The sequence below is a fragment of the Balaenoptera ricei genome, chromosome 5 (assembly GCF_028023285.1).
Source record: "Balaenoptera ricei isolate mBalRic1 chromosome 5, mBalRic1.hap2, whole genome shotgun sequence".
Classification (NCBI taxonomy): Eukaryota; Metazoa; Chordata; class Mammalia; order Artiodactyla; family Balaenopteridae; genus Balaenoptera; species Balaenoptera ricei.
The window spans coordinates 10,516,753-10,530,386 of record NC_082643.1 but is presented as its reverse complement, the minus strand read 5'-3'; the positions used below and the strand labels follow the sequence as shown (position 1 = coordinate 10,530,386).

Sequence of the window (13,634 nt, the reverse complement as noted above, 5' to 3'; positions counted from 1 at the left end):
GATTGGATTATACATGATTTTTTTCTCTTTATTTTTCTGTTTCTGTCATTTTTTCCCTATTGTGAATATGTACCTTGTTATGTTAAATTTATATTCTTCCCTCTCATTTGTTTTCTGAGGTTTTTAATCAAGGGTAGAGGCAGAAATGATTTACAAAATGTAGTACTAAAGGAAATGCTACATGACTGCAAAATCAAATCACTGAGTTCAAATTAATATGAGATGTATGCCACTAAATCAGTAAAACATAGGAACTCTATGCTGCTTAAAATAATAATTATTATTATAATTAAAATAATGTAAAAGTCAACCTAAATGTTAAAAAACAAAGAAGGAACACATTTTTCCCCAGAGTAGAGTCACTAAAGTTAGTAAACATCTGCTTTGGAATATTTAGGCCTCTTTGGACCAAATGTCCCTCTACAAATAAAGCTGACTCAGTCATTCATCTGTCTAAGGCAGATAAATTGAGCACTATACAGCTTATTGTGCAAGGTTCTTTCGAATGTGAAGTTTGAAAATTCAGTTCCATAAAGGCATAAAAAGACACGTTGGCACATTTTGTTCAAGCATGGTGATACTTGGAAAAATAATGTGAAACTAAGTATGGCAAGAACAGAAAATAAACATTTTAAAATTAATAAAGACACCATGATAAAGGATATTTTAAAAATAGATTTCTCCTGCAAATCCACTGATTATCCTAATTACAGAGAATGTCTAACTTCATCAGAAGCACAAATTGTCTGTCACGTGAGCATTGGCTGAATGACTATGGAGGGCACAGGGCGAGGCAGGAAAAAAGTACCACCATCCCTACATACCCTGGGTACTGAAAAAAAAGAAAAGAGATGGTTGTTAGAAAGATAGATAGACAAACAGAAAGATATTGTTTGTGAGACTAAATCTCTGCAGTGTCACCTGCAGAGACTGTTTAAAACCCTAAATAGTAAAACCATTTCATGACTAAAATAGTTGAGTAGGCAAAAAAGCAGATTGCCAGTGGCCCAGCAATCTTTGATCCAGTGTAAATTGGAAGAACAATCCACAGCCAAAGAACCCCTGGTGTGACTTGTAATTAGGTTTATGCTACCGATGAAATAAGCTCGTTAAGGGATGTTAAAAATGTAAATATAAATTTAAAACGAAATAATCTGAAAATATAAGTTTAAAAACAGAAAATTCAGCATGGTGAAATGGTGACAGGCAAGTATAAAAGCAAATGTAATGATCCCAGACAAGCATTTTGCTTAAATCTAGAAATCCTTTGTACTTTTCCAGAGTGATTATGGCGGACGGAGAGCAGTTTCTTTGAAGTATTGAGCTTTCCGTGGGGTCCGAACACTCCAAACAGCAGACTGCATTTGGGATTCTCTTTAATGGTAATAACACTGTTGCTTTTGTGCAGCAACATGTACTGAAAAAAGCTTGTATTGATCCTTTGGATTTTCCAAGTTAATAGGTAAAATGTTTGTTTGAAGAAAAAGCAGACATCTTTTGTTATTTATGAACATGAGCCTGGCTTGCAGAACTTACAAAACAAAAGGGAGAAAAGGGTTCTATTTTGACATAGACAACTTGAAGTCTTGTGGATAATGAACTAAGGAAAGCATTGCAAGTAAACAATCACTGTACTTTTGATTGAAACATTTTAGAAATCCAGTCTTCCAAGGAGCCGTGAAAACACTAAATTAAAAACAAAGATTCCATTAATTGGTCATTTGCCATTTGAAGTGTACCCTGACCAAACCCTGGTCCAAACATATCCATTCTTATCCTGAATTGAGAGTGGACTGAAGCAACAAAGGATTCATTTAAATAATGACCATGACAAGTATTTCCCTTAAGAAATAGAAGACATCAATCTAAGAATTAACGTTATTTATTTATACTAGTCCTTAGAACACAGATTAATAAATTCCTTGCCATCCTGTTCGTAGAAGACAATGTTTAAACATTTATATTCATAACTTGTGATTTGAATTGACACGATAGCATGAAAATACCAAGTCCTGAGGCTATTCACTAGAAGTCAAGGTAAACCAGCAAAATCCCCTCCATAAACTAGCCAACGATATGTAATTTTCTCCTGGACGTTGGAGAAGATTTTCTGCTTGGGGAGACGATGTATTTAAGGACATTTTGACTTTGTTTCCTGTCATCCCCTTATTGAGATGAACTTAGGGATTCAATGAGGAACAAGAGAAAATGAAACAACTTATTAGCCATTAGCTTCTTTATTAAATGTGGCTTCCTCATCTACACAATACATATAATAATATTACCTACCTACCTCACAGGATTGTTGTGAGATTAAATGACTTAATATATGTAAAATACTTGCTGCTGCTGGTAATGACTACATGATTCAGAGAGCTCAGTAGGATTTTTTATGAAGGGAATAGATACCTATATAGCTATATATATGTATGTATGTATCTCCCATTTTGTTTTTTGCCTCGTACACAAGTAGAGATTGCTCCTTTCTTGCTTCTGTAATGACCTGATAAATTCATCTTAACCATAATTGCTTATGTATATCAGGTCAATAATAAGTTCCAGAAAACCATGACAGAAGACTATTATTGGTGATGTTCAATTCATATGATGAGGCTTAGCTTTCAGAAGAAATATATTCTAAATGTCTCTATAGTCTTAAGTAGTTATGAACAAAAATACTTCCTAAATGTTATGTAATCTTTATAGGAATCTTTATTTTTTCAATCAAACTAAAAAGATGAAATTATTAATTATTATGAGAGACCAGGATTTACAGGTAGTTCATCAGTCATAAATGAGAAAGGAAATATACCCAGTGTGAAAGAAATATTAACAGAAATTGGAAGTAAGCATTTAGATTTAGTAAAAAGATTCTTAATATGTAAATCCCACACAAATAAAGCATTAGACTTTTTATATTTAGTTTTGGCTATTAGTCCAAAAGATAAGTCCATCTTGATACAAATCTCCTTAGGAAAATGACTATTTTCAGATTAAAAAAATATTGTGGTTCATTTTATTTTAGTGTAAATACCTTTATATAGTCCATCCTTTTTCAAAAGTCTATATAATATATAAACTGGGATAGAAGTATTAGTTTTATAAAAGAATCATGTAAATATTTGAAACAAATCTTGAGAGGCAATCATGAAAAGCTCAGATTATGGGGAATTTCTGATACTTTAATTATCTGGTTAATTTAGGTTTTAAGATGAAACCCCTTTTATATACCAACTTTTGCAATAAAAATCTTTTGTCAGGCATCACTTATTTGCCTTCCATGGTGGGCACAGTGTAGTGAATGTAATTGAGTTTTTAATGATATATGCTGTATAGTACCTCAGAGTCACAAATCATTGTGTACATACAATAATAATACGACTAATAATTTCTCAGTGTAATATTTTAGGAGAATGAGCTGAGTGTGTCCCCCTCTCAGGATGTGCATGGAGTTTGCTTTTTGGATCCAACCTATTTTCAAAGTTTTAAAGCCAATGACAGTACATTTTTAAGAGGTGCACTGAATTAGATATAAAAATACATATGTTATACTTAAGAAACAATTCTTAAAGATACCTTAATTAAACTTTTTTTCACAAACTTGTTTTATTTCACCTAATTTTATTTTTTTGTTTCTTTTCCCCATCCTGTTATTTCAACGTATTCAGGGACACTGTAAATTCTATTCCAGTAGGTGTCAGACTTTCCCAGTGTGCAGACCACAGAGCCTCGGGAAAGGCAGGCTAATAGGTGCTGTGATGCTTAATTCTATACTTAAACCAGTTGTTCCTGTAAACTGACTCTTTTAGCATTTCCCCAAATAACACATTTTTAAATTAATATTTTGGTATTTAAAGAAACAGAAGGTGTACAAACATTTCTTGTTTAATCACTCCTTAAATTCTGGCATGTATCATACAATATGTATGTGTATATTTAGCAGCAATTTAGTGAGTAGAAATATCAAAGAAATAAAAAAGGAAATGATTAATGAGAAAAAACTGAGATACAGAATATACTTTAGTATTTTCACTGGCAGTAATGTAGTAGATACATTTATTTCTCAAGGACATAAAAAATACTCTTTAATATAATGGTGTGTTTCTTTTTAGAATTTAACAGCATGTGGGAATAATCCCCTTGGATGCTACTAGGCCACTGATAAGAACTTTGCAAACTACACATGATAGAGACTGAATGTTTGTGTCCCCCCAAAATTCATTTGTTGACATCCAAATTCCCATTATGATAATATTGAGAGATGGGGATTTGGGGATGTGGTTAGGTATAAGGGATTAGTGCCCTTATAAAAGTGGCCCTAGGGAGATCCCTCATGCCTTCCACCATGTGGAAGTACAATGAGAAGTCGGGAATCTGAAAAAGAGCCCTTACTGGCCATGCTGGCAACCTGTTCCTGGGTTTCCAGCTTCCAGAACTGTGAGAAATAAATTTCTGTTGTTTATAAGGAACCCAGTCGCTCATTTTGTTATAACAGCCTGAATGGACTAAGATGGCCTCAGAATTTAATTGACCAGATTTTTCACATTTAAAACCTCATAATTTACAGAATTAAGCAGAAAAATGCATATTACGATAGGCAGCAGAATTAATTTAATGGTTAGTTTTTGTAATTTTAAACCATTAAATTTTAAAATTTAAATTTTCTATTTACAAGTGGTTTAATAAAAGACTTGTAGAATTTATCATGTTAGACATATTAGAAATCATAATTCATTTAACTTGAGCCACCTATTTGTACATAAAGCAAGTTATATGGCTTATAGAAAGAATAAACAAATGAAATTCTAAAATAAATAAAGTCAATAAACTCAGCAAATATAGTATTCATCTTGTTTCATATTCAACTTTTCCCTTCTGGCCATTTCATTAACATTTTACCATATTTATGGCCATTCTATATGCAAAATAAAATACAATGACAAACAAGTAAGTGGGAAACTCTCTAGAAGAGCTCTGATTTCTGCCCTCTCTCCCTCCTCCCTTTCATTAAAAAAAAGAAGAAAAGAAAAGAAAGAAAAACTCCTCAATTGAGCATCCATATTTCTATAGTTCTCATATTTCCCAAACTTATATTTCTAGTCTTTATCTCCGCTGTGAACTCCAAATCCATCCAATAATCAGTCATTCCACAGAGTTTTGTGGAGCTCTCTCTATGTGCATGGCACTATTGTTGGCAGTGAATAGAATAATAATAAGTAAGAAGGGCAAGGGTCCTATCTTCACAGAATGTATTTTGTGGAAAAATATAAAATACACAACTGTCTGCATAAATAGACCCAATAATTTCAAATAAATGCTCTGAAGAAAAAATAGGGGTGATAAGATAAGGATGGCAACTTTCCATTGGGTGGTCAGAGAAGGTCTACTTGAGGGAGGGATATTAAAGCTCAAATTGCATAAGAAAAGGAGTCATTTGTCTAAATGCTGAGGGAAGAGCCTTCTCTCAAGCGCAAACAGGAGTTTCCTTGAGATATGTATTAACTTGACATGGTCAGTAATCAGGAGGAAGGCCAGTGTGGCTGGAGGAGATTGAGTGGAGTGAGCTTGGAGCATGGTAGAAAATGAGATCATAAAGATAGGCAGGCGTCATGTCAGGCAGGACCCCGTGTGCATGGTGAGGATTTAGGACTTTATTCTAAATGTACTGGAAGCTACTAAGTGATTTTGAGCATGTGAGCAAAATACTAAACTTCACAGGTTTTAAGACATCTCTGAAATCAGGAATATATTTTGAAATCAATGATATATTTTAGTCACTACTGGTCCGACAGTAGTTATTGCATTGCCTTAGAAATGTCTTAACCAGTTTCATTTATATCTTCATTTCAAGGAGGCAAAAGTGATATAAAAACTCTGAGATAAATCTAAAAACTTTAAATAATGTCATACTTTCTGATTAGTACATAAAATCACATCACAATAGATGAAGTCTTACATCCAATGAAACACATTAACCTGAATTAAAGTTTAAATACCTTAAATGTATACAATGTTCTATGTCAAACGTATTCAATAAAAAAAGTTTGAAAGATCTCACACTCGTGTGGAGGCAAGAGTGGAAATGTGGACAAGTTAGGAGACTAAGTAGTAGATAATGGTGGTTAAGAATAGCATGGTGTGGTGAAGGTGGAGAGAAGCTGGCAGATTTGGGGGATATTGGAGGGAACACCAAGAAGACTCCTTGATTGATTATATAAAGGCCAGGAGAGAAAAAGTATAAAGGACATACCCAAGGTTTCTAGTTATGGAACTAGCCGTTCACTGAGATGAAGATTCAGGTACGTGTGTGCAGGGGTTGGGATTGTGAGAGAAGTTAGGTAGGCAGTTAATGCCTATCAATATCTCGTTTCACCTACTATCCTCACAGGGAAGGCTCATAACCTCCGGGGTAGGCCACTCATCCTGTTATGTGCTCTCATACACTTCGTTCAGAATGTTTGTTCATCACCATTTTGATTCAACATCAGCATTTGTGATGTACTGTTTTTCCTCCCCATTGCCCTTTTCCCACTGGACTGCAGATTCCATGAGGACAGAACAGGTGAGAGTTTGTCTTCACTGTTTTGCCCTCAGCACAAGCACAATGCTGGGGACATATTAGGTCCTCAGCAAATATTGGTTCAATACCTACATGCGTTAATCCCAATTTCTTCTTTTTATCCTGCCTGTTTCAAAGTGCTTGGTCACTGACCAACACCCACTGTTCCAGACAGGAAACCACAGCTCTGGTGTAGCCAGGAGTTCCTGTGGTGGTAAGATGAGGGAAAGTGCAAGATGAGATAAAAATATGCCAGAAAAATTCTACTGACAGAAGTATTCCTTTTACATAGAACCACTATAAAATTCCAAAAATAGTAAGGAAAAAAAACCCAAAACCTAAGATGAGTTTATCCCAAGTCAACAAGGTTTTATTATACAGAAATATTTCTTTGGGAAGGATTCATCTATATATTCACATATAGATCCATAAACTTTACATTCAGTTTGTTAAATACTGTGTACTTATTGTAAACCAAACACTTTACTAGCACTGAAAATATGTCCCTAAACGCAAGGAGATCACAAGTTCACTGTAATTATAACATACCATTGTAAGTGCGGTGATAGAAGAATTCAAAGAGAGCTATGTGAACAGTTAGAGGGGCCACATAACTGAGCCTGAGAAAGCTTCCTGGAGGTATTATTATCAGGTGTAAAAGAAGTAGGTGATGGGAAAAGAAGACCATGCTAGCCAGAGGGACAAACGGGGAACAAAGGTAGGTTTAACAAACAGCGTATTGCGGACTAGAAAACTACAAATTTTAGTGGCCAGAAAGTCACAGAAGATGAGGCTGGGGAGGTTGGCAGGAGCCAGGTCAAGGATGCCATTGTATGACCGACTGCGAATGGAATCTGGAATTTATTCTGGAGGCAAAGCATAGCCCCTGAAGCCTAAGAAGTGGGGAAATAAACTGGCCACTTGTATTTTCCCAGTTGGGATAATAGACTGTATTTGCTGAAGGAGTATAACGTACGGATTGAGAGCTACGTCTCTGAAGCCAGCCAGCCTGGGTTTGAATTTCTGTCCTGGGGTTTACTAGCTAAGTGACCCTAGTTAATTTTCTTAACCTCCCTATAATGAAGTAGTCACAGAATCTTCTTCATGGAATTATGGTTATGATGAAAGGATTGAAAATATGTGAGTGTGTGTGTGTGTGTGTGTGTGTGTGTATATATATATATATATATATACACACACACACACACACACACACACTCAGAATAGTACAGTACTAGGAAAAATGCCGTAAAGTGTTTGCTATTATTATTATTTGCTAATCAAATGAAAATATGAAAGACCTCTTTTGACCTTACCAAGGCTTCTTTGCATCAGCACTGTGTCCATAATAGAGGGACCTAAGTTCTCTCTAATACCATTATCAATTGCATGGCTAATGAGTAAGAAGTCTGGGACTTAATGAAGTAAGTATTACTTAATGAATGAATACTTAATGAAAACTATTACCGGGACTTCCCTGGTGGTGCAGTGGTTAGGAATCCGCCTGCCAATGCAGGGGACACGGGTTCGAGCCCTGGTCCAGGAAGATCCCACATGCCGCGGAGCAACTGGGCCCGTGAGCCACAACTACTGAGCCTGCACTCTAGAGCCCGTGAGCCACAACTACTGAGCCCACGTGCCACAACTACGGACGCCCGCACACAAAGAGCCCGTGCTCTGCAACAAGAGAAGCCACTGCAATGAGAAGCCCGCGCACTGCAACAAAGAGTAGCCCCCCCTCGCCACAACCAGAGAAAGCCTGCACGCAGCAATGAAGACCCAATGCAGCCAAAAATAAATAAATAAATGAATTTATAAAAAAAAAGAAAAGTATTACCAAAGAGAATCTTAGCTCTCTAGGACCTCAGGATGTAGAATCTCTAAGTACAGTTAGTTCTTTTCTCTAGAAATAATTTAAGATTCTTTTCATTGGAAAATGCATGGGATGGAGTTCTGCTCAGCAAGTTACACCTTTAATATCTTGTTTCCTCCTAACATACAATGAATTTTTAAAAATCTGAGATATGTTGGTGCTTGCTTTTTATATAACACATTCCTTGGGAGCAGGAATTATTTTTATTTTAAAAATTCTATGTTTCCCCCGAGACCAGCAATGTATAAACAGTCATCAAATAAGTAAGGGTTCATAAGCTTTGACAGTGAGGTCTTTGGATAAAACAACTAGCATTTATTTAAAAACTAGTATTCATCAAATTATCAATTACTAGTTCTAATTATGAAACAACCATATGCCACTTTCCATATGCTATGTAAAATTTAATTGGTATTTTACTTTCAACTGTTTCCTTCTTTTGGTTTTAGTTACTAGTCTATTGAAAAATCCCTTTATAATAACATCTCTAAAAGGTTCAAATCATTTCCTATGAGTGCGTAAGATTTCTATATAATTGGTTTAAAAAATTAAATCATAGTCTAACAAAATATGATTAATAGAAATGATCTTATACATGACTCAGAAAAGACTCAATAAATTACGTTTTTTACTTAATAGACCACATTCTGTTGTTCCTAAACATGAGAAAGTTTAATTTATATCTGTTAAAATGTCTGTTTTAGACAGTCTATCTATCCTAAGTTGAACATTTTGTAATCTGTAGCATTTGTTTTTACAGTAAATTGGCCTGTTCCAAATTCCACCATGTTAATAAGTTTTTATAAAATCAAATTTACATTCATGTTTTCAAAAATTCCATAACCTTTGAAATACAGTAAAAAATGGATTTGAATAATAAAGAATACATAAATACAAATCTATTGGCTTATATACTTCCCAGTGTCTCATGTTTATATCAACAACAGTGTTAACACAATGCCTTTCATATAGCAGGTGTTAGTTGCTATTATTAACTTGAATTATTTTATATAGTCAGGTGTTTAACTTTGAACATTAAATGAATAGAACATTGACGTGCATTTTCCAGGGTTTTGTTTTTGTTTTTTGGTCCTTTTGAAAGACTTCTTTAATGATACTCTTTTAAGCTTTGTTTTATTATTTTGCTTCAAGAATTCAAATTGAATTTTCTCTAATTTTAAATCAATTTGAAAAATTGGCCTTTCTAGTCAACACATTCATAATGATGGCATAATTCAGTATAATGGTACTAGTAAAATATGACTTGTTGAGTACCTATTCTGTGAGAAGCATGTGTCTAAGCACATCTCATTAATTTGAATCTTGCATGATAACCCTGCAAAGTTGGTAGTTTTATCTGTACTCCTTATACCATACCTGTATTTTACAAATGAAGAAACTGAGATTCAGGGACATCAATTGACTTGCTCAAGTCAAGGATCTAGACAGTACTGGAGCCAGGATTCCAACCTAGCTCTGCTTAGTTTGAGCTTGATAATCATATACTTTCCATAGCGCAGGCTGTTTCAGTTTTTAAATCTGTTCACATCTTAACTGTATTGACATTTTTTCTTTCATGTTGTGCGTGTAATTCTCAGCACAACCAACATACCCTTGATCTGAATTAACTAACAGTCACTGTGAGGTTACATTGTTTGTTACCGACTATCCCCAGTTAAAGCACCTCTATTAGTAACTTCGACCACTTCAGTTAAAATAAATTGCTGCATTTTGTTTGTTCATCTTTTCCCTTTTAGATAAGGTAACACTTAATTACCTCACCTAACTGAAATATGATCTGGTTTCATCTTGGACATGAAATCCTTTTCTGAAAGTGAGACAACTGTTAGCTTGCAATCTTATAAACCTTATAGTTAGAAAGAAAAAAGAAAAGAATGTTTCTTACTTTCCTCTAGTTGTTTCAAAGCTTGATTTTTGGTAGCTGGTTCTTTGGCTTCCAGGGCTGTCACCTCTGCTGAGGTACGTTTCCCGTGGGGATCGATTTCCCACGCCTCTAACCGAGTTTAGAGAAATGGCTTGTTCATCCGACTTTCTGGCAAAGCTCTGAAGAAATTTCAGGGTGGAGTTGGAAAGGACCACTGACTCTGCTTTAGGACTGAACCTGATGCTCGATTTGGCCGGGAGGGCAAGAGTTTGTAACTTCAGTACCGCTTCTGTCTTCCCTGTGGGTGTGGGAGTTGGGTTTCTCAAACGCTCGGGAGATGCACTTGTCTCTGAGGGAAGCAGTGTTGATTTCAGAAGACTCTCTTCGGAAGTGCTTGCCTCGGGAGCTGTGGCCATCTCCACGGATGTGATCTGGGTGGTTGGCTGCACCTGAAGACTTTGTATTTTGCTCAGAGGAACCGGAGCAGAGGTCTGGGAGTTCCAGGACTTCTCATCCTCGGGTGTAGTCCAAGTATATGTAGAGTTGTTAAGCCCAATCCCCCCACTCCATAAACTAGAAAGCAGGATGAATAGCCTTGCTCCTTTCATTTCAGTAGTTTGAAGCTAGAAAGCTCATGTGAAATTGGGAGGGGGATAAAGTCCTTCTAGCCTTTTCGGTGGCTGCTTCCACACTGAATCTGCGAAGACAGAGCTTTGCCAATTTGAGATGTGTAGAGGAAACAGGTTTCTGTGTTTTGTAGTGGACTCAGGAAGTTTGATTTCCTGTTTCTGTAGGTTCTGTGTGATCTGTGACCTCTGGTAGGATGATCTATGGAAGCAGTGAAGGGTGTCTGACGAAGCTAAGGGTAAATGGAAAAACACAGGCAATTATTATCAGGAAAACCCATGAGAGAAACATGAAGTAACTTTCCTTTCCTAGGTTCACTCATATTTCATGTGTTGCTGATTTTGAAGAGAAATTTCACGTTGATAATGGAATTTTGTTTGGATGGGCTGAGTCAAGGAGTTTATCATTTTGTTCTGCTATACAAGGAACTTGAGAAAGTTTTGTGATGCTTCCTTTCCACTGTGCCCCATCCAGAGAGCCACATTTTGTTCAAGGACATATATGCATGTACACACGTAAACAAAAACTCATCTGCAATGTCTCTGCTCTTTCGCACATCACAGGCTGAATTGTGAAAAATATATATACCTCCCTATTTTTATATATACACTTCAGCTGTAGCATTATTTGAAGTTAATCTCAATGATGATAATAAAAAAGAAAAGCATAAATTATTGAATTATGCGACTATACAAGAAAATCACTTTAAATTATGCTCTCCAAATTTCTATTAGAACCAATTAATGGAACGAATAATCAGAAATTTACTCCCTCTATTTTCTAATCCTTATCTTCTAGTGGTTGGGGGTGATTAGTATTTTACCACTAAGGAAGGGATGAAAAAAAGTGGAGTCACATGAAAATAAATTAAACTGGGATCAGTTTTTGTACTTCTTCTGTAGTGCAATATATAACAGCTGCAGAAAAGAGGAACTAAATTGATCAAAGACTTTTCTATGGTTGTTTTCCCAGTAGAGGTGCTTCATGGGATTTATGATTTCACTACTCCAACAAATGTCTGATTCTCAGACTTCCATTAAGTTCTCTCATCTGTAAAATATTCCATAGCAAACTTTTCAGACGTACAAGTAACAAGCTGGAACAGTTCATCCATCCATACATTCCTTTCTTCCTTCATTCATTCATTTAGTAATTACCCAAACCCTCAGTCAGCTTTAGTAAGGTACTCGCTTAGGTGATGAGATTATAAAGCAAGAATATTCTTGGCTCTCAATTTGCTCGTGGCCTGTGTACATTATCTGAAGGCTAGATCTCTGTGTAATTAATCTTTCTGTCAACTTCTAAGTGTGGTATTAGGTTCTTGTTAAATATTCAGTCATGGAATGTTTTCTTTCAGAACTGGAAAATTGGAAACCTCGTGACTATTTGGTTATATATTATTGTAGATATATACTCTTGTCTCTAATCCTGGATACAGGACACCGGGATTTGAAACAAGACCTAGTTTTCCTCTGAACTACTAACTTTTTGGTGTTAATACTCTTTTCTCCCCTTAATCTTTGCCATTCACTTATACAAGCATATTGTCGACATATTAGAGAGTATATAGTGTGAGGTTATTTAAACTATGATACACAGGAGTCAGCAGCAACCCCAGTTGACTTTGACATGGATTACAAAACATCTGTTTCTCGGATATATCACAGAACAATCCCACAAACTTTGCGTTAGTAAAAGAGCAGAAAGGTCCAGCACAGACAGTCCAGGCAGCAATTAATAACTAAACAGGGTGATGAAACTGCATAATTTTCACAACACAAACATGGTTTTCAGTACTAAGAAAAAGACATTACAGCTTCTTAATCTGGAAAAGACACAAGCAACTATCTTTGGCTTAGAGCAGAATAGTAATTAGAAAAATCCAAGTAAAGTATTTCTATTTAGTGTACAATTTTAAATCCATTTTCCTAGATTTAGTAAAAGTCGATGAAGAAACCATCTTGAAAGTTTAAGAAACAACCAGAATAATGACACACGTAGATTTTTTTGCTTCTATGATTTGAAAAAAACATCTTGATCCTGTTTAGGACAAGTGAACTTGAGTGGTAAAGGGTCACTCATTGGATGTATAAGTGATAACAAATGGCTCTTAAATGGTAATAAAAACTGAACTGAGCTAAGCAATTCATTCCTCCTCCCGTAAGGTATTGACCAATAATGATTTTGGTTACTCTTATCCTAGCTTACAAGTGACCTTGCAATCAAAAGGCTAAAGGTTCTGTATCTCATTATCAATTCACTAAGCCATCTTGTGCTGTAACTCCCCAGAGAAGCCCCAGCTCATCTGATGGTTTTAGATGCATGAATCTTCCCTTAACTGGAGACAAAAAGTATCTGTACTCCAGAAACTGTCAGAGAAACTGCTTTCTGAGACTCATTAATACTTATCAAATAACAGTTAAAAAATAATATTCCTCGGATTATTGCCTAAAGAATACGCAATCATTTTTCTAACTACTCTAAATACTATCCTTGGATTAAACTATATCATCAGATTTTTGTATACCTGGACCCCATCATTCTGCTACATCCCTGTGCCTGCTAAATTTTTTATATTAAATTATGTTTTACCCTATTCCCTTTTTTTTCCACTGAGTAATTTATAAGAAAGAAACTATGAAACTCATTATATTATGTGCTATCAGGAGGTTTTTATGTCATTTTTCATT

The 13,634-nt window shown here is 35.5% G+C and overlaps 1 protein-coding gene across 1 annotated transcript in view; it reads right to left on the bottom strand.

The window, feature by feature from the left end:
* Window positions 1–11,176, bottom strand: part of MMRN1 (multimerin 1) — a 59,544-nt gene extending 48,368 nt beyond the window's left edge. The window contains exon 1 of the mRNA XM_059922412.1: window positions 10,339–11,176. Within this exon, the coding sequence (XP_059778395.1) occupies window positions 10,339–10,925 (587 nt within the window). The 5' untranslated portion in view covers window positions 10,926–11,176. The remainder of the gene's footprint in view (window positions 1–10,338) is intronic.
* Window positions 11,177–13,634: the final 2,458 nt, after the last annotated feature.